The sequence below is a fragment of the Ambystoma mexicanum genome, chromosome 8 (assembly GCF_040938575.1).
Source record: "Ambystoma mexicanum isolate Mex_15411 chromosome 8, UKY_AmexF1_1, whole genome shotgun sequence".
Taxonomy (NCBI): domain Eukaryota; kingdom Metazoa; phylum Chordata; class Amphibia; order Caudata; family Ambystomatidae; genus Ambystoma; species Ambystoma mexicanum.
Genome location: NC_090929.1, coordinates 215,353,928 through 215,376,002, shown reverse-complemented (window position 1 = coordinate 215,376,002; position 22,075 = coordinate 215,353,928). Strand labels below are relative to the sequence as shown.

General features: G+C 45.2%; 1 protein-coding gene across 5 annotated transcripts in view; it reads right to left on the bottom strand.

Annotated features, from left to right (window-relative positions):
- The window catches only part of SARDH (sarcosine dehydrogenase), a 1,294,294-nt gene that overhangs the window by 680,781 nt on the left and 591,438 nt on the right, over positions 1 to 22,075 (bottom strand). For all 5 annotated transcript variants that reach the window (XM_069609627.1, XM_069609628.1, XM_069609625.1 and 2 more), the window contains exons 12-13: positions 4,714 to 4,797; positions 3,530 to 3,643 (exon numbers count right to left, since the gene is read on the bottom strand). In XM_069609627.1, coding sequence (XP_069465728.1) covers positions 3,530 to 3,643; positions 4,714 to 4,797 — 198 coding nt within the window. The remainder of the gene's footprint in view (positions 1 to 3,529; positions 3,644 to 4,713; positions 4,798 to 22,075) is intronic.

Sequence of the window (22,075 nt, the reverse complement as noted above, 5' to 3'; positions counted from 1 at the left end):
TGGCAGAAGAAGCAGCACGGGCCGTGGTTGCAGTTGAGAGAGAGGCCCAAGGCGAGAGAAGATGCTGGGAGCACAAACGCCTGAAGCGGTGGCAGGTCCTAAGAGAGTCTTTGCCTTGAAATCTCCCTAGCTGCAGAAGTCATGCAATGGTAAGCGAAAGGAAGCGATGCGTGCCGGATAAAAATTAGTTGTGCAGAGATTGTGTAATTGGAAGCAACATTAGGGAGGGAAGTGTGCTCGCTTTGGAGGTTCCGGGTGGCTTGGTTGCACCTGGCCCTCTCCATAGCAGAAGATCCATTCCTCAGTGGCGTGAGTGGACGAGGAACAGAGAAGGCTGTCCACCCAACCACGAGATGCCTTACGTACCGAAGACCTGCAGACACGGAGTGGAGTGTAATCAGGTGACTTACCCAGTGAGCTCACAGCTTGCAAGTGACTCCAGAGTACTCCAAAGCTGTTCATTTGTGGCAGCTTCACTCGTCTGAGTGAAAGCAATAGTAACTGTATTTTTTAATACTGAACTATAGGAAACCAACAAAAGTAATACCTGCAGAAGCAAAGTGACTGTAAATGAGCACATGATATTGTGGAAAGTCCAACAACCCTCTGGGGAAGCTGTAGAAGGTCCAAGAGCTAACAAGCTACACCCAAGCCCAGAGTGTATCAACAACCAGCCATCCCAATATAATAAACAGTGCTCAAGGCAAGAGCGGAATACTGAGAGGCTTAATGGTTGTAAGACATATTGCTTCTGTGTTATGAAACAGATCATCAGGTGATAGAAACCTACATTGCCAAAGCCAAGAGAAGAAAAGTGAGACTATCTTTTGGTCATTATTTGGTTGTTGGTAAAGAGGGGAAAGAAAGGTGGCAAACAGCTTGCCTTCTGGAGAAGGTTACCCAGAGGGAAAGGAGCATAGTTGCCAACGAGTCTTAAAGAGCGCTAATGTGGTTCCGTGTTTCTATGTAACTTGTTTAAAGTTTGATGCTAAAGCAGTTTAAGGAAGTTGTTATTCTAAGTTTGAAGTTACCACTGAAGCACTTTTCTGTTCCTTTTGGTGAATTAGAAGGGCAGGCGAGTATATCCGTATGGCAATAAGTTGTTGCCTAAATGGGCCTGGCAAAGGAATAAACCAGTTAATAGTTGATGCAAGTGCTGAACTGTGGTTCTAAAATAAACTCCTGTTAATTTGTGACATTCAAAGAATTGTGAAAGCTTGTTGAGGAAAGGTTGCAATACCTTTTGAACCCAAGGTTGTAGTAAACCATCCTGACAAAGACATTTGTTGTTATTTATCTAAACGAATATAGGTGAAACCTATTCTTACTCCAGGGGGAGTTGGAATAGACTTTATTTCTGAGAACAAAAAGTACTGACAAATTATCCTGGCCAAGACTATTGTTTATTTGGAGTAGACTGATGTGACACGGTTCTTACTTGGAACTTAATATTACTTTCCATACCTTCCTGATGCAACAGAACTTTGTGTGATCAAGTACAAATCCTTAAGAACTGTATTGGAACTTTGTGTCAAACAGGATTTCTGTGTTTCTATTTAACTGAAGAGAAAACCCTTGTCCAGATCTGGGGAAGGAAAACTCACTCAGGTTACGTGAAGAGACATTGATCATATTGCGATTCCAATCATGTTATATATTATTGTTGAATTGAATGGCCATATATTTCCTTATTGGTTCTACGACAGTGAGGGACATATCCTTTCGTTAGAGTGTTCCCTTTAGTTTATTTTAGGCAGGGAAATCCTCTTCAGGGTAGGGATCGTGGGTAGTTTATATAAAATAGCTAAAAGCTGAAAACTCTTTAAAAGTTGTCTGCCTCATATTTCTGACCTCTCACAGCTCATCCCCCCCCCCCTCCCGACCCCCGTTGTCTGCAGGGATCAGTAAAACCGGAAGCCATGTTTGTGTTGCAGATAAATGTAAGACACTGCGGCACTTGAGGTGAACGGTTTTCAATAAACTGCCCCAGAGTTCCATTTGTATCCATGCCTAGTTTTGCATCCCAGTAAAACATCCACTTTTGAAAGTCGGAGAGTGCACCAATGTTACGATCTTGTGTAGGGCAGGGTACATGTAGGGTGAGGCATGCATGAATAGGAGTGCGAGCAATCAGACAGTTTCTTTTGAAGGTGTAGTAGTAATTGGTGCTAGTGTTAGGTGACCATGGGAAGCTCATAGTCCAATGAAACACCACAAGGGCCTCCTTTTCAGGTGGTCCCCAGGGCATCCAGGCATTCAGCATCCAGCTCTTTCCATGTGGGCCAAAGGATTTTAAAAAATGTCGCTTTCTGGTATGATGTTAATCCAGACATTCACATTTGCTTCACGGAAGTTGTCAAGGTTTTTTGTTTTTGGTGCATTGCTTGAAGGCTTGTCTCGAGCAAGACACTCTTGCCAGAGACTCTGTAATGCTGTACAGTATTAATGGGCAGGGTCACTCTCAGAGCACTAGCATATACCATCTTGGCCCTTTCACTTCACTTCCTGAAAGACACAGGTGGCCCTGAAACCGGGTGAACGATCGAGAATTTACAAATCCTCCTTGATGGTAAGGCCACAGAGACTTGCATTTTTTTCCCGGGGTGCCAGAGGAGTTTAGTTCAGACTTGGTTCATTTATTTATAGGTGGCTAGTGGGCAGAAGGTGACCTGCCACCGTGCACTTTCCTTTCATCATAAAGAATGGGATAAGTAATTCCACTCTTCCCCGGTGCTCTATATTAAAACTAGTGGCTTTTATACATATGGCAAAGCTCAAACTCTCCTAATCTACATCGCAAATGACTACCATCTTCAGGTTATGGATGCGAGCAACTGGTCGGTTCTACGCCCCGGGGAATGTCCAAGCTTCATCAATCAGCAAAGGGAGCTTTTTCCAGATGTCTGGAGTCTTCGTGTTGTTGCGGATGACTGCCCTTTTGATGCTCCGTCAAATACTAATGGAGGCCCCCTGTCCACCATGTTTCCCCATTGGAACTCCCAATAAGAGCATAGTAAACTGGATGGATATTTTATGAGTCAAGTTTTGTGCTGGTCTCTGAAATAAGGGCAGTTTGCACTTTTAATGGGGAAAGCACCATGTGCCCTGCAACTGGATTCAGAGGTTGACAAAACAAGTACCATCAGAACGCGGGTTATAACACCTATACAGCAGCACTTAGAAAGTTGAGAATTCGGCACAAAGCACTGCATAAGAACACAACTTAATAGGTCTCTCGATTTTTTTTCAACGCACACAGCTTTGTGGTACACGCATTTCCCTCCCCCCATTTTGCCCCCACCCTTCCACCAACCATCGCAGCTCAATGCAGTGCAGACCACACTGGCATGCTTGCATTTTTGCTTAGGACACCTTTGATTCTTTAAAAAATAGCTAGTGGGTGGGCAACAAACTCTTACTGAAACATCTGGATAATCCACATTCTGGCTAACATGAGCAACTGCAGAATGGAAGAAAGGGGCAGTGGGGTGGGGAGGGATGAGCAGTCTGGCCTGCTCTGCATACAAACCACATCATGGTGAGCTGGGAAGCCGAAGGTGTAGTCCTTCACCAGCAGCTGGTTGTACAAGTAGTCTTCATGAGGCTTGTGTCCGTAGGCTCCATAGTAGTCATAATCTAGAATCTAGAAGGTCAAGAAAGAACAACATGAAGCTGTAAGGGAGCTTTCAATTTAGATTTACAATGTTGCTTATGGCCAACAGTATAAGGACAAGAGGGATTAATGCAGCTGAAGCCCGCGTGTACTCCAGTTCCCATTTCCAATGTTGCAACAGCTATGGGATCTGCAACCTCCAGTCCGGGCTTCTAGTCAACACTTTGCATGCGGGGACTCACAGAACTATACTTGGCATGGGGACGTCAACCCTGAATGGAAAGTGTGGGGCAGAAAATAAAATAGGACTGAATAATGGTCCTCCTAAGGATGGGGAACAGGCCGCAACTCTGAAATGGTCGAGAATCAAGTAGGGCAAGACTGAGACGCATTGATGGAGCAGTCAGCAGTGCTAGTCCGATTACTAGAAACACAAGTGATTATGGACATCCTAATTGAGCAATCAAGCATTTGGGAACTCCCAGTTTAGAAAGGGCAGGTGCGCCAATTAGCATGGTACCAATTGGCGGGGATTTGAAGATACCATGTGGTGTTTATGCACTTATTGTGTAAGAGATCGTGAATTGGTTAGAGGAATCCAACAGGTGAGATCTTGCAGGAGGTCCTGGTCCTTTGAAAACATTTTGGAGACGATTCCTGGGTACTGGAAGAAAATATATTTAATGTAGGAATTAAGGTTAATGGTCATGGTTCAGGTGTCAAAGTGCAATCCTTTTATGGAATGGAGTGATAGCAATAGTCAGAACTGTGGGATATTTGAAGAGCTGTGAATCTACGGGTCCTAGGAGCTCAGCCTACACAAACTGGCTGAAGGAGGACATGTTAGGGCTACCTCAAGAAGAATGAGAAATTAGAACGTGGTGGATAATGGAGACATTTCCATCGATCTGTCAGTCTGATGAACACAAAGCATCCTACTAGGGTCATATGCAGACCAACCCCTTAATGATGGATGTTGGTAATCGGGAACGATTACTGAGCCCTTACCTATCGATTTCACATGCAGACGCCAAGTATATTTGAGGTTTGCATTCTGATCCAGTGTCCTCTACCCGTGCCTAGGACCACATTGCACCTACCGGAACTGGACCCTTTGGGTTGAACCATCCAGGCCGCTCCCAGCCGTTCCGCTCCTGGAAGACACAACCTTGACTCAGCAACTCCTGTAGGGGATGAACGAAATAATTAATATACTGTTAGCCAACTGACAAACTCATATTTCAATCGGGAAGCTGTGCTCAAAGATGTGAGGCACTGTTGAGGCAATCGTCCTCTTGCACAGTGTCTTGGTTACCAGAAACTGGCATGGCGTTGGTGAGAACATTTACCTTGTTGCACAGCCTATGCTTTGCTCGATCACTTCTCTGTCAGAAGTGATGGAGCAAAGCATAGGCTGTGCAACAAGGTGAATGTTCGCACTAACGCTATGCCAGTTTCTGGTAACCAAGACATTTCCAGATTATATACCATGGATTTGCAGGAGGTGACTAAACAACGTAATCTGACAGTAGCACCCACACTCCAAAAGCTTCCCAAGCACATGCCAGGGGTCATCACACAACCGTGTTTCCACTAATTCGACTGTTTAAAGGCTGACTAGCACGAATGTTCTTATCTACCCTGTTTCTAGATCCGCATTCCTCCCGATTCCCTGCCTCCGACCCGTTACACACATACACTCACAATAAGAGCTGCATAACAAAGCAGAATATACAAAACACAAACTTGGCTTTTGACACCTAGGTGATTACACTGATTAAGCTAATATTAAATGGACGTATTCTGGGGACATCGCAGATTCGGGGAAACCACCAAAGCAAAATAAAAGTGCAAAACAGTCACAATAGTGAGTTATTAGCCATGCTTAAAAAGTCCCACTCCACATGCACACAGCACACAATTTTTTACTCCCAGTGAGTCAATGATCACTCGCCAAAAGTGATTGGTGAGTGCACATATTGTGAAGCCTGGTATAGCATCTAAATCATAAATAGTCCATTTAGCTGTAATGCGGCTAGGGTAGAGGATGATGCGTGGGGGTTAGTTGCCCCCGGGGGGAGGGCAGGGTCCTTTCAGATCCGGAATGAGGCCACTGCTGCCTGCAAAGCGGTGAAATGGTATAGACTAGCACCCCAAAAAGGAGACGTTAACCTCTGTCACCAAAATCTGCTTCTGACACTGAGGAGGGGGCCAGCCTTTGGCCTCCCAGATCGCTGGCCATTTTTTTCAATCTATGAAGCAGCCCCGATTCCACTCTTGGCCTCAGCCCATGCGCAGTGGCGTAACACAATGTGGGGGCCCCCCTGCGAGCCATGCTGAGGGGGCCCCCCCAACTCGGCAACAAATCACGGGTCGCGCCACACTCTGGGCCGGCCTAGATTGTCACGCTTGCGCAATACGCATGAACATGCTGCTGAAGGGGTATGCTGCACACTGCACTAGGAAAAAGATATAAATGTGTTTTAATGCAATATACATCACACTCTGAGATAAATTGGCTATAAAGCCAGAGTGTTTGCAATTGTTTTGTAGGGTAACACAATCCAATACATGCAAGTCAACAACAGTGCACAGGAACATTAATGCTTTGCTATTAAGAATGCCATGCCACAATGAAAACATGTCCAACTGGCTGCACAATGTAGACCAGTGTAAACACGTAATAACATTATAGTAAAGCATGCCTGGCCACATTTAGCAAAATACCAGTCAAAGCATTAACACTCATCAAGAAGAGAGCACACATTAAAGCCTGTGTCTCAGTGGCCTCGAACAACACGGCCAAACTCTTTAAAATCTGCAAGGAACTGGTCAATCCTGTTGTGGTCTATACCTCTCCTGTTCCCTCCCAGGCCCTCTGTACAGCTCTGGCCTCTCATTTCTCTGTTAAATCTCAGGACATCCTGTCCTCTGTGTCCTCTTCCTCTCTCGGCCCTTTTTGGCCATCTCTACCTCTCCTCCTCCTTTTTCCTCTTTCTCTCTGACAACACCTGACGAGGTTTCTAGACAAGTCCGATATATGAAAGTGTCGTCCAAACAGGTGCTCCGCCGCTCCTCCAGAGCCAAAGCCCATATTGACACCCTCGCTCCAGCCTTGGCCGATTTCTGTAATCACTCTTTCGCCACTGCAATGTTCCCCTCTCCACTTAAGCACTCCCTTGTGCACCCACTCCTCAAGAAGCCATCTGCTGATCCTACCTGCCCGGACAACTATCACTCAATCTCCATCACCCCTTTCCCGAGCAAACTCTTGGAAAAGCTTGCCATCTCCCAGCTTACTCTCCACACTGAATCTGTTGGTTGTCTCCATGACCATCAGTCTGGCTTCAGAGCTGCCAGAAGCATGGAAACTGCTCTTCTTAACACCCAGGCTGCTCTCTAACCTTGATTCCAGCATTCCTTCTGTTCTCATCCTTCATCTTTCCTCTGCTTTCGACAGGGTCAACATCGCCATCCTGATCAATCGACTGAGAACCTGGGCATCACGGATCAGACCCTAGAGTGACTGACCTACTTCCACTTGGACCGCCACTCCACTCCCAGGTCCATCGTGGTCCCACCTCTCTCTACCTGTGGCATTCCCCAGGGCTCTATCCTCTCACGCTGGTTTTTCAACCTCTACTTGGCCACTTTGGCCTCCCTGATCTCTACCTTCTCCTCTAACTTTCAGTGTTATGCGGATGACTCCGCTTTCCTTCAGGCTCCCCTCAGCCTCCTCTCTGCTATTGCTCATTCCTGACCATCTATCCACGATTCAGGATTGGTGCGCCTCCAACAATCTCTTCCTTAATGCCAGTAAAACAGAGATCCTTCTCATTGGGACCCTTGCCTCTGCGTTTCCTCCCTCACTATAGCAGACCGCCTTGGGCCCTCTTCCTTTGCCTTCCTGCGAGGCAAAAAACCTTGGTGTCATCTTCAACGCCACACTCTCTTTCTCTCCTCACATCTCGGACATCACCAAGAAGTCCCACTACCAGCTGCTCCTCCTCAAAGGGACTCTTCCCTTTCTCACTCTCCACCAGAAGCTCACTGTCTCTAGGCTGGACCACTGCAACAGCCACTTTCTCAATCTGTCTTCCTCTAGTCTCCATCATCTGAAAATAATCCAGAACAGGACTACAAGACCTAGCCTTGGCCTCAAGCCCTGGGATTGTATTTCTCCAGCCCTGAAATCTCTCCACTGGCTGCAAGGATCAAGTTCAAGAACCTTTGCATTGCCCACAAGGCTTTCTGGGGCCAGTGCCCACACTAAATCCAATGCTCTCTTCCAAAATACCTTCTTTCTCTAGCCCTTCACTCAGCTACCTCCAACTCTCTAAGGCTTAGACATTTCTCCAGGCATAGAGTGGGGGTAGACCTCTCCCCTCTGCTGGTGCCTCCCTCTGGAATGGCCTCCCTGCCCCTCAAACTTGAGGCGGACAACCTGAAGTTTCGGAAGCAGCTAAAAACTTTCCTCTTCTCCGCTGCTTTCGCTCTCTCCCCCCCGCCCCTGCTGACCTACCTGTCTACTGTACCCACTGGCTGCTTGGCTACCCTCAGAGTCTGAGTCCAGGCTCTTTCTTGATTGGTCACCCTTGCACTGCCTCCGGGCCTACCATGCACTTAGGGAATGTAACTGTAAACCTGCAGTCCCTTGTTCTCCTTGCACAACCAACAGCTGCTCTGCCCTGGCTGCACTTACTCAGAGCATTGCTGCCCTGTTTTCCCCTCCCCTCTCACTTGCACTCCCCCCCCCCTCCCTTTTCCCTTGCACTTCTCGTTCTCACAATGACACAAGGCCTAGTAGGATCGTTTGTCTTGTCCTCCCTCTATCATCCCTCCCTTGTGTACACTTGTGTACAGGCGCGTTATAAATGACTTGAATCACATCCTATCATTTTATCACAGATGCCCAAAAAATATACAATGCCGCAGTAAGAAATGGCTAGACTGGCAGCACCCAAATGCCAATCTAGCCAGGTAATTAAAGTTAGCAGGACTGCTTTATCAGAAATGTCCAGTTAAAAGAAAGTCATACCAAACTGAGGAATGACTAGACTGGCTGCATCAAAATGCCTCTCTAGCCACTAATACCACATATCATGCCTGCTTAGCCTGGACATGGACAACCATTATGATTTATCACACAATCCTACCCCCTCACACATTCCCCTCTCCCTCCCACCCACTACCCCAACCTCCACAATCAGCTCCTTGGCCCAGAATTACCTCTGTGTCCCTCTTCCTTGTCCCACAGCTTACGTATGAGGCTCCTTGTCTCATAGGTAAGTACTGGGATGAGGAACAGTGGGACTAGGAATGATGAAGATTACAGGTAGCTAAATCAGGCATTACCTCCATGTGCCTCTACCTCTTCCCAGTACTTGTGTATGAGGCAGAGTGCCTCACACACACGTACTGCCTCATACATAAGTACTGGGACGAGGAAGAATAGGGCTAGGAGTAAGCAAGGCAGTAAACACAAGTAGTAGTGCAACACCATTGAGTTGACTGGGCTTCAGCACTACCCCCCTGACATGTTGGGCTATATTGACTCAACCTGGCTAACCTTTAGTGCAGTTGCCGGACCGAACAAGACACAGATGTTAAACGGCACCTGGTTTTTGCTGTTAACAAGAACCCAGCAATTACCAACGTAAAGCATTTCACCGTTAGTACCTGCATTCAAATGCCACATTGTTTAGGCAATTGAAATTGTAATGTGGGTTTAGTACTTGCATGCCAGGTGAGTGATTGGAAGGGTAGAGAGGGAACCCGAGACTTATAGGAGAGAGTTAACTGCTTATGACATTGAATCTGCACTAGAATACTCATTAAATAATACCCACACAAATACGTTTCCCCCTCCCCACCGCATGAGAAGTTAGCGCCTCTCCCAACATTTGAAGGGTTAGCCCGTCCCGAAATGAAGGTTTTGTTGTGCCCCTGTACACAAGCGCACACACACCATTCACCATATACACGCCCAGTCATCCATACATTTAAGTGTGCACCCTTTCACCATACACTCACAAAGGCAGCCAGCTATACATTTGAGTGTGCACCCTTTCACCATAGACTCACACACGCACACGTCATGGAGTTGAGGGGAGCCCTATTACTCCAAAAAGAAATTGGGGCTCATTACGGGTCCAGCGGTAACCGTGCCGGTGCTAACGGCGGGTTGCCGCCGGACCTGTAAAAAATTACTAGCGCCTGACTTCCCGGTGCACCCGTGCTATTTCAAGTCCGGTGGCTGGGAAATCAGGTGCCGGTAATTTCGTTAATCCCAAGACTCCACGGGAATAGGGACACGGAAGCACCTGCACCATTGTTAACGGTGCCGGTGCTTCCGTGACAGGTCTGCCTACCGTGGCTGCTGTGCCTGGCAGGGTCAGACCTGTCGGGCACGGCTGCCCCACCAGGCAGACCTGTAATATGCCGGTCCGGAAACAACAGTGCCAGTAAGCTTACCTGCACCGTTGTTTCCGGACCGGCATGGTCAGAATGAGCCCCATTGTTTCTTTTTTAAGTCACTATAACTTCATTAAGAAATTATTTCAGTTAAGGACCGAACCATAACCAAAATAATTTCTTTATGATGGCTGAGTGACTTCAAAAACAAACTATTTCTTTTTGAAGGCATAGGGCTACCCCTCCCCGACCCCATGACATGGAGGCCTCCAGTTTAGGGTCTTCCATGTCATGGGGTAGGGGAGCCCCTCGGACTTCAAAAAGAAAGTTTCTTTTTGTAGTCACTCTGCCTTCATAAAGAAATTATTTCTGTTACAGAAATGTTCTTTATGAATGCAGAGTGAATTTTTTTTAGCATTTTTTTTTTTTTTTACTGGGGCCCCCTCCCAGGACATGTGCTGGCGGGGGCCCCCACATCGCGGGGGCTGCAGGGGCCCCTGTTACGCCAGTGCCCATGCGCCAATGAGGAACGTCGAGTGGGCTGTGCAGCAGATTCCAATCAGCAGCCATTCACAGTCCTCCCATCGCAGGTGCACGATGGGGCATGTCATGGAGTCCTGTTAGGGGCGCCCTAGTCTGGCACAGTCCACTCTTAGTCGTTTTGGCAAAATTGCAGTTAGAGGGGTAGAGTGCATTACAGGTAATCCCGGTGGGTTTTCTACACAGACTTTGGAAGCATACTCCGATAACTCCTGCGGTCGTTTTACTGGAGAAAGCAGAGTGCATTCTGGGAGCTACATTGTAGTGCTGGCATCAGTAAGGTGTAAAGCAACGAGCATTCTAAAACGAGAAGCCCTTACGGGGGCCCTGGACACAGCATGGTAGAGAGCTCAGACATGTGGAGGCAAACTGCTTTACTGGTCAGTTTTAGAGATGTCGGTTTGTTCGGTGAAGCACAGTGCAGTGTTCTATGTGCAGCTCCCCATGCTGTCAATACTCAAGATTATCTTTAATCCCCACTTTAAAAAAAATAAATGTTTTCTGCTTCTGTCCTTGCAGGACATGTGTTTCTTCGTACTATTAGCCAAGGCATCATTCCTTGGACTGTATTTAAGCTTCGGGCACACAAACGTGATGTTCGTATATTTATACACTGCTTGGATTATTTGGGTATTTTTACAGCATACTACACAATTCATTGCTTGTAGATACTGCAGGAGGCAGAACAAGGAAACCCTTGGAAGCTACGCAAGCGAGAGGCGTACCAGATCTGCAGGGATTCAAATCTTCCTTAAATGGATTGTTATCCTAATCTCTTAGGCCGGGGGTGGTCTGCAACCTTTGGCTCTCCAGATGTTTTGGACTACAACTCCGATCAGCTTTAAACGTCATGGTGAATTGGTGAGGGATTATGAAACGGGGCTTTTAGTCTAAATCATCCGGAGAGCTGCCATTGCAGACGCCTGAAGGAACTCACCGTGCTGTGTTGTCCTGCCTTCACCGGATAGGGGATACATTAACAGGGAGCATCTCTGAAAAATACACATGGGGCACAATTCCCAACAGTTTTTCTGAAGTTCAACTTTCAAAGAGGAAACGCACTCTAGATTAGTGAACCATCTTGAATCTGATGGGAATCCTAAGAGTGAAACCATTTGAAGCTGAAACTAGAGATCCAAATTATGTAAGCCCCTTTTGAAAAGTGAAGGGATTTACAGCAAGGACAAAATGCAATGCAAGACTCAAGCTTCGCTGAATATTTTATTTTGATTCTACATAAAAGCTCTTGCATTGGATGAATGCCTATGGGTACTAGGGACATCTAGAAATCGGGAAATCCTTAAACTGTTGTCAAGGATGGCATAACAAAGTGGCGTTCTATAGGTGTTCGCTGTACCTCAGGATGAGATCTTTTCAGGATACCCCATTTCTAAAAACCAAAAGGTTATGGCCAACAAAGTCCAAATCTATTTAGTTTTTTAGGAGTGCTCTAGCCTCCAGCCTAACCCCAAGCTAAAACAATAAGAATGTCCACATTTGGCCAAAGAAAAGCCATAGACCTATCCTTTCAAAGTCCATCCCTAATCAAGCAAACCCATAACATAGCTTTCCTGGGCATTCCCTGCCTGTGTTCATTCACGGGCAGCTGCATGAGCTCTGATGAGCAAGTCTTGTTTGGCCTCTTGCTACTTTAACACATAATCTGTCCGGTCGCTCTAGGACCTGTAAGGATCTCTCCATTGAATACACAGTGCAAAACGAAAAGACAACATGAGGACTCCGGCCTGCGAACTGCAGTTGGGACGAATGCATGCAAACGAAATGTGCAAAGTTTTGCGGCCACTCAAAACCAAAGCGGACAAGGCCAGAGATGAACATTACAAGTACCAGAAAATAACCAGCAACTTTTGTTAAAATGGGGAATTGCCTAAACTCATGAGAAAGAACAGCAGTTCTAGAAAGAACAATGGATGTGCATGGGGCTGCAGTGTTTGTTTAATTTCTACAACAGAAATAAAGTCAGGATTAGGAAACCTACCAATTTTGAGAATATGGACTGTTGATACGAGTCTGATGAACCAGTGCAATATGAACTGTGATGTTTAATGAAAATAGACACAAGTTGCAATTGTGACTGAAACCAACTTTAATTGGAGCCATCACTGCATGAGGGAATCCTTTCAAGTCACTAAGACCCCAACCCCCCAGCCTACAGGATGGGAGGACAGATAAGTTCCCTTCCAAAAATAATTAACTCTTTGGAGGCTGCTTACTTCAGTTAAAGATCATACTGCCAACAGGAAGTTCCATAACTGTAGCATTGAAAACTGAAGTGACTACTGTGTTGATTATTTCTCATGATTGGCCTTGGAAACAATCTGTATATCTTTAATCTGATTACGTCATTTCTGTTTTGTTGATAAATAGAACTTCTGTGCAGCGCAGTGTGTTTCTTGTCCAGAAAGGGAAGGGATGCTGTAAGGAATCCATTTATTAAATTGGGAGTCCCAAATTTATAAAAAGAACTTTATTGAATAAAGGAGTTGTGTGTACCTGGTTTGGGGCGGGTGGAAAATTCCCCTGAATTCGTTAACGCCAAATTAAAAACATCCTAGAGAAATGGAAGTCCTATCAAGATATTTCTGGGATTACTAGTGTCATTGCAACCTAGGCCCTTTTACCCAAATTGTTCAGAGTTCACGAATGTGCGTGAAAGCTTTGTGTTGCATTGTTGCATTGAATTAAGTGGTATTGATCCCCCCCAGTCTCAAGGAAACACTTGGGTGTGCACAGAAGTATAAATTGTTACATAGAGCATCATTAGAGTTTGGAGTTTTAAGTGATTGACAGTGGTAAATAGGGGTAGGAAAAGAGTTAATTTCGCCTTAGTGCGAATTGTTGGAGGCAGGTTGTTACATTTAAACTATGAAAATGTCCGACATAGCAGTACATGTGGCCAAGACCCACTCCATTTCATAGTTATTTCTGAAAGGGGCTTGGACAGCCACATATATAGATAGAGCTTTGGAAGACAGATGTTAGACAGAATTGCCTCAGTGGACGGGGACATTTGAGATGAACGTGGTCCATTAAACCAATCCCTACAGAGGCTATATTTGTACTTCCACTGTCAAAGAAGAGAACATTAAGCTGATCTACTTCTCTGCGGACTTGTATTTTCACCTTCAACTGGTGGAGGGCAGATTAGCAGACCGGGAGATTCAGATTAAACTGTGTCAAGAAGCGGCCTAGAACAATTCTGAAGATCTGCTGAGTGCCAAGCAATTGTGTAGAGACCAATTGCAAGACTGTGTGGCTGCACACATCACTGAAAAAAAGCCAGGTGTCCATCTTGCAACACAACGTCATGGATCAAATGAAAGCTTAAATTCTGACATCTCACGACGGGCTGCAGAATCAAGTGATGCAGTTTAAGTCTCCAGGGCACTTAGAATCAATGTATGAGGCCCAAAATAAGTTACAAGGAATATATGACCAATTCGTGCATAATGCCTTGTTTTTCAAAATTGTGACTCTAAAATTCAATTTAGCAGAATCAAAACAAGAAAATACATTCTCAAAGAAGTTGAGTCCAAAACGAATTTTGTCAAATTAATCATAATTTAAGTGTTACAAAAAGAGCAGCGCTCACAAAAGTGTGATGCTCTAAATACATGAGAAACCGCAACTGGTGCAGAAGCTACATCAGGCGCAGGAAATGAGGGTTGAACCATGTCTCTTATCAATAGTTAGACAAGGTGAAAGGTACAAATGTGCATGTACAGGACAAAATAACAAATAGAAAATGACCCGAAACAGGCAACTCAATTAAAAGTGTACTTTTAAAACGAAATGAGGCACTGGCAAGAGAAAAGTCAAGAAAGGGCTAGTGGAATTCAAAAGTGCCATGGTGAGAATTAATGTTTACAGCACGAATTACAAAATAATAAGCACTTATTGACTTCCAATAGCAAAATGCTGGAAGCTCAGCAGGCCACTATATGTGATGAGAGAGCAATTGGCCCAGTGCAAACAGAAAATGATTATGGAAATGGAAAAACGACCACCAGAGGCAAATATTCTGGACAGAGGGGATCCTTCCCTCTCGGCAAAGTTCTCACTCCACCCACCTACAACTTCCTGTAGGCAGGCTCAGAAGTGTCCAGAAATATTTGGGAGAGGGGATGTTGATCAGGAAGGAGAGCATTCCTAGTCTGATATAGAAGGTGCCCGGGAGTTGAAATGAAGAAACATTTGGGCCTGAGGAACAATATTATGAAGGGTCGGGAGATCTGGAACTGCAGAAAATGATTCTGCAAATAAATTACTTAGGCCACCTGGCTGACATCGAAAGACAAGCTTCAGCTAGGAAGGGCATTTTAAAAGCATCTTCCCCATCAGAGGGAATGGGGTAATTCTTCTAGACCATCTACGGGAAGAAACACCGTTTATTTTCAGCCCTCAGCAGAAGAGAGACAACATTAAATGATCTCTAAAAAGGGATCCTGGGACAATAACCCTGAGAATACCGAGAGAAAATAAAGAAAGTAGCCTGTGCCCCGTGCGGCTAGAAAGCATTCCCTGAATGAGAAAAGTAGGAGGGCCCATATGACAATAGGGAATGGGTTTCCAGCAGTAGCTCTGACTCAGAGGAAGTGTCCTCAGGTTCATAAACACAGATCCCAACAGGGTTCAATCAAAGACCTTAATAAACAAATAAAAGCCATCAAACGGTATGACCCATTATCATAAAAACACCAAATATTACATGTTGGAACATCTAGAGCTTTAGGAGAAAATGATGTCTTCATTTGGAACCAGGAATGATTTTAACATGCAATATGTCAAATGCACATTTTTTCTCGAGTTGTCCAGCTTCTTCGCGGGCCTGCAAGACCAAAATCACCAGAAATGTTCTACCTAGAAGGCAGCCATTTAAGAAAAATGTCTACCAATAGAACCCTGAAAAAAGAAGGCATGCAGATCTGCATATAATATGGTGTGGGGGCGAGGACCATTCCCCGAGAGAATTTGTCCAAGAGTTGAAGTACGTAGTCCCACAGACTTCTTGGCGGGTGAATACAGACCGTGTTTATTAGCACATTTTTCTATGCATTCCCGAAATACATAATCACAATTAATATGACTGACAGTTTGTGAATACTCAAAAGGGTGATTTCATAGGCTACAAGGATTTATGAAGTCCAAAAACTGGCAGAAAATATAATTAATCCCAAAATTTCCAAATCAAATTCAATGCCTACCACGGCGGAAGTGGCGGAGGTGAAGAGTGCCCTGCCTTTGGATCTGGAGTCAAGGGGTTCAAAGAATGCTCCTACCACCAAACAGAATGACCGACAGAAGGTCCCCTGTCCAGTCCCAATCGAGCAACACTCAACCAGTGTTGCAAAATATCAACCCTTCCGACAAACATACCTACAAATGTTCACAGTACCTGGGGCTCTAGATCCTTTGTGGGCTACACATCCACTCTTCCCCCCCCAAACCCCCCCACAACCAGCGGGGTTGCCAGGGGGGAGAATCCAATCAAGGGGATGTTCCCCATGGAAAGCCTACTCAATTTCTCGGAGGGAAAGAAATTCTAAAACCCCTCCAAATCAAAATTATTAAAACAAAATGTTCCTCCTCCTCCATTGCAGGGCAATAGAGCCCAGAATCAAGGGGATTGGAGACCCAGAAATGAAGGCAACAGTGTTAGCTTTCAAACGTCCCTAAGTTACTTTGCTATGAGGGATAACTAGCCTTCCAGAGGAACAAAGGATGACCGAAGACCTCCCTACGGTTCCAAGGGGGAAGAAAAGAGCTCTCCTCGAGCGACAGGTCAAACGATTGACTGAGAAAATTGGACAGATGTTGAGGGCCCACAGATCCCTCCAACTACCAGTATTCCCCAAAGTGCCACAAGGTGCCAGGGGGGTTGGGGGCGATGGCAAGAGAAAAACATTCCAAACAGTATCCTAGTGGAAGAAAAAGGGTCTAGGGATGAAAAGATATTCCAAGCCTTAGAGGAACCTTCCTTTTCAACCCATTCCAAGCCTTAGAGGAACCTTCCTTTTCAACCCATGCAACAACCCCTGAATTAAATAATGGCAGGCAAGAAAATAGTAGCAACAACTCTTTCCACTGGGAACTAGGCCCAAAATAACAGAAAGTGACATTCAAATAAAAAGATGATAATATCGACCCTTGAGACAGTGGAGTACAAAGAAAACCCAGAGAAGAAAGTATTCTCTCTTTCAGAGATGCATGGACTCCTCCTAAAGAAAAGTGAGTAAAAATTGAAAACCCTGAATCTGAGAATTTAGAAAGAGATTGAGAAGTGTGAAGAAACTCCTAGATATGAAAGCTAAAACAGATAAAACCAGTAATATAAACCCAGAAGCAAGAGGAGGTAGCATCCCTGCTAAGATATTCAGATGTTTGCCCTCTGAAAAGAGAAGATAGTGTGTGCAAAGGGGGGCCGAGGTGACATATCTCGAGATGTAATTTCTCCCCAAGGAGCCCCTTCCCATGAGGCCAGGGTGGTGAGGCCGCTATCCGATAGTCCCCATGGGGGTGGTAGTCAGTGGGAGGATTCTGTGGGTAGACTTCTCCTCTGGGGAAAAAGGAGAACATCTAGGGAGAATGTGGTATGACAAACCTCAACCCACAGCTTGTACACCATGCTGTCAGTTTTACCCACCGCCCTATCCCATACACCCATGTATGTCTAAGTCCGGAAACCTAACTACTGAGATGGGGGAAGAGCAAGGACTAACCAAGGGAGACCAAATTAACAAACACTGGGACGATGAGGAGGTGCAGAACAAGGAACAGCAATGCTGAGAACTTGAATGAATAGTATAATGTACCATGTCCGGTGATCAAAACAAATGAAGCATTATGTGATCAATTCAGCCCCTGAGCAACAGAAAGCATGGAAGTTGTGATACACAGGAGCAGAAGAAGCTGGCAAATTGCAGAAGGCGACTCTCTAGGACCGGACGTCATTTGGTCCTTTGACCGCGAGGCCAAGCAAAGGTAAAGGCTCTGGTGGAAGGTGGACTGCGGGGTCCAAGAGCCATACTTGCATTGCTGGTAGTAACGGGTCACAGAAGCAGGCGCAAGAAGCAGACTACAGAGGAGGAAGAACAGATGGCCAACTCCAGGCCCCAGAAGAGCCACTGCCATGTGCAGGAGTCCCTAAAGGTAACAAGGGCAATGGTCAGACTGGCTGGGAGAGAGGGAGGATAGCAGGGCCTAATCCATACAACACAAGGGAGGCGATGCATAGGAAGAGGGCAAGGATGGTCTGGGACCCAATGATCAGTTGTGAAAGTTACACAAACAAAACCGCAGAAGAGGCAAATAGAGTCAGGATCCTGAAGAGAAAATTTTGAAGACTGGAGGGACGCTCACTCTGGCTGTTGATCGAGTAAAGCCACTGACCACCAGGGAAGGGTCGAGGATGCAGGAACAAGTGACCACCACAAGTCATTTCTCGTGGCAGTACTGGGAGGAAAGGGCTCCTAGTACTCAAATACAAGGAAGATAAATATGGGTCAGGGAACCTCACTGACAAAAGAAGATCCCTACATGTCATCATCTTTGTGATCATACTTGGCAGGGGGGGCGGGAGAACTAAGTCTGCCCAATCCTGGAGACTGGGAAGCTCAAAGTGGTGAGCTGTGAAACTAAAGTGAGACGCCAACGGAAGGGAGTCATTCCAACTGGTGGTGTTAAACTAACATCCAGATACCAAGATAAGGGAGTCATTCTCCTGGAAACCAAAGTGCAAAAGACTTTCATACAAAGTGTTAAAAGATCACAGTGTGCCTGACCGAGAGAAATGCTGGAACTGTATCTTTTGAGTAGGAGGACAATTCTGACCCAGGTAAGCCATTCATTCCCCCAAAGAATTGAATTGATTCTTTGTATATCGCCTATACACAATGTGTTTCAAAGTGCTTCAAGGAGGGAGAGAACATGGAGAATACAGTTACATTATTACAAGTCCTTGAAACAATTCAGAATGTGATAAATACTATCTTAATAAGCCTGGTGACATTTCAGATAGTGCAAGTATGAGGCACAATAAAGGTGGAGGGAAGGGGGAAGAAGGAAAAATGAGACAAAACAAGCGGTTACATCACTATGCCTGCTGACAATTGATGTAGTGCCAGAAATATTTGGGGGGTGGGTATGGTGGGAGAAGGAGAGGGTAGAAGGAGAGGAACACCACAAGCGACTAACATACTAGGTCTGACGACGATTCAGAATACTGCTGGACGGGGAAGAGGGAGGAGAAGACAAGGAGGGAAGGCGGAGAGACAAACAAGCTGCCATCACGAAGGTCACACGACAAATGATAGAGTAAGTGCTAATGGACATTAATAGGGAGGTGAGGAGGAGAGGGCAGATGGATCAGGAAGACAGGTGGCTACAGTTACTATGCCTGTACAGCAATTGAGGTAGTGCCGGAATTTAACAAAAGGAGGAAAGGGGTGGGGAGGAGGGGAGGGCAGATGGAATGTGAAAGACAGGCAGCTACAATTACTATGGCTGATGGCAATTGAGGTAGCGCCGGAATTTAACAAGAGGAGATGAAGGGTGGGGAGGAGGAATAAGGGTGAGGGAGGAGAATGAGAAAAACAAGCAACCAACGTACTAGGCCAGATGACCATTACAGAAAAGTGCTGGAGGGGAGGAGAAGACCAATAAAGGGGTGGGGGGACACAGACAGGCAATTGTCATACTGGTCAGGAGGCAAGTATGAAATAGCAATGTGCTAGAGAAAGGTAGGGGGTAATGAGGGGTAACAATACCACATCAAGGGTGAACCAAAGAGGGGGTGGGGGCGTGCATAACCACACGGGGGTGGAGGGGGCACACAAAACCATCAAGGGGGGCGGACACATACCCCAATACAAGGAGGCAAGAGTGAAGTGGATATCCCAACAACATCCTGGGGGAAGGGGAGGATCACAAGTGAACTTGTATCCCCAGTCCAGAAGTCAGGGACGTCATTTCGTCAAAATGCCAGGGGTAGCGGAAGTTACATCAAATGACACTTGACTTCTGTTGGCATCACAGGAAGAGAAGTCTTTTGACCCTACCCCGAAGTGACATCACAGGAAGCGATGGAACACTACCTTTTATGCCTTGAAAAAAAAGGAAATGGCATCACACAGCATTGTTCCCAAGTACACTACGAAAAATATGGTTACGATAGCACTATAATGTACTATACATTTCATACAAGAATGCATCACCATATTTATTTTTAATATCAGTGTATAAGCCCATATTACCAAATTACAGTGAATGCAAGCTGACGTCCAATGCCAATTTAGAATGTGTTATTATGTAGCACTTACACCCAAGCACTTTATATAGAACTATACATACAATATCCCCCAACCTTTGTTAGTACTCATTTATTGACCTCAAAATCATGCAAGGCTGAGTTGGCCTTGCAGGCATTCAAACCTTCAACCTACAGATCACACACATTTCAGCAACAAGCGCTCAACCCATTGAGCTATCTTACTGGCTATAGCTATCTTATCAGCTAAATTAAAATGAGCAATTCCATGTCTGAATGTTCTCAAAGTCAGAAAGCAAATTACACTCCGTAGTGGATACCATTAAACTGGTAACAGATTTAACAGCAGGCCATTTCATCTGTAGGTCTGGTGCAAAGTTGGCCACATGTCAAGCATGCATGGATCTACTTTTCAGGCTTCAGGGGTTGGCAAAAAATACCATTGGGAGGGTTCATAACTGTATTAAAGAAATTAGAGAGCGCAGGAAAAGCAGCACACTCACACCGCATACCGTACTATGGGCACTTGTTACCTCATACATGCAAACAAACATCCTGGACAGCATGCCAGGGAAATATGAAAGATACACATTTCAACAAAGCTTTAATTGTGGCAGAATGAAATAAAGGGCCACTTGATGTGCTATAATCAAACATTTCTACACTGTACACAAGCTTTTACGCAGAAGGATTTTGTCAAGTAACTGAGGATACCTTGTGATGATCTTAATGGCAGAAAAAAACATGCTACAAATGCAACTTGCGAAAAGCAAAATACATAGTCCGAAATGGATGCTTATTCTACTATAAATGCTTTTTGGAGGACGGTTTTGGCTGCACTGTGAATTTGAGGTGTTTAAGAACAGAGTAAATCAGTGACTCACCCCCTGAAGTGTCCCTGGAAGAAACCTTTAATGAGTGTAGGACTTATTGTATAGAATTCCAGAAAGACAAATTATATGTTATTCCTATTTCTGCTCATTTAGGGTCACTGCTCAAAGTTCAACATTTGTGGAACCCCCCCTATTTATTTTTAAGAGTCCTGAACAGGAAAGCCATCCACTCCAGAAACAAAGCCACATGTTTTTCTTTTTTAGGGGAAGCAAGGGAGACCACAGGGGTAGCAAGGGAGAACTCTGGGGTTGCAGCTGCGGTATGGAAAGGGAATTAAGATGCATCTGGAAAATGTCCCTTGCCCTCCACTTATTGCTGCCACAAGGATCTCTAAGGATACCTACATTGAATAAAAGTGTGAAATGAAAAAACACAGCACGTGGGCTGCGAACTGCAGTTGGTAAAACGCACGCAAACTAAATGTGCAACGTTTTGCAGCCACTCAAAGCCAAAGCGGATAAGGCCAGAGACTAACATTTCAAGTACCAGAAAATAACCATCAACTTTTGTGAAAATGGGGAATTGGTTAATCTGAGGAGAAAACAGCAGTTCTAGAAAGAAAAATGGATTTGCATGTGGCTGCAGTGTGTGTTTATTTTCTTCAACAGAAATAAAGTCAGGATTAGGAAACCTACCAATGTTGCACATTTGGACTGATGCGAGTCTGATGAGCCAATGCTATATGAACTGTGATGTTTTATGAAACTAGACAGATAAATTGCAATTGTGACTGAAGCCAACTTTAATTAGATCCATCACTGCATGAGGGAATCCTTTCAAGTCACAAACATCCCAACCCCCCAGCCTACTGAATGGGAGCACAGATAAGTTTCCTTCCCAAACTAACTCTTTGAAGCCTGCTTACTTCAGATAAGGATCATACTGCCAACAGGTGGAGCAAACCAGTCAGTGCTATAATGTGTAAAGCCTGGAGTTGTATTACTTGCCCTGTGGGTGTGTTAGGGCTGAACATTTACAAAAATGAAAATTCAGATGCATCCGTGGCCCTGTTCAGTCAAATCTATTAACACAATCTCACGGTCTTCATGAACGTAACAATTGACAGTACTACATTCCCAGAAACCTCGAGGAGATGGAAGTAACCATACAATGACTCTTTCATACAGCCAGGCCCTGTGCCATAAAGACTACATGGGCCAGGCCTGAGTGAACCAGAGCAGATTTCCAGCCATGACAATTACCATGTTTAAAGTCTTTGCATCTATGAAGAATTGTAATGGCATATTTTTGTATGAAGGAAAATGCCCTTTAAAACAGACGCTGACTTGTTTAGATCGCCTGCATCACTGGAACTGAACCTCTTTGAG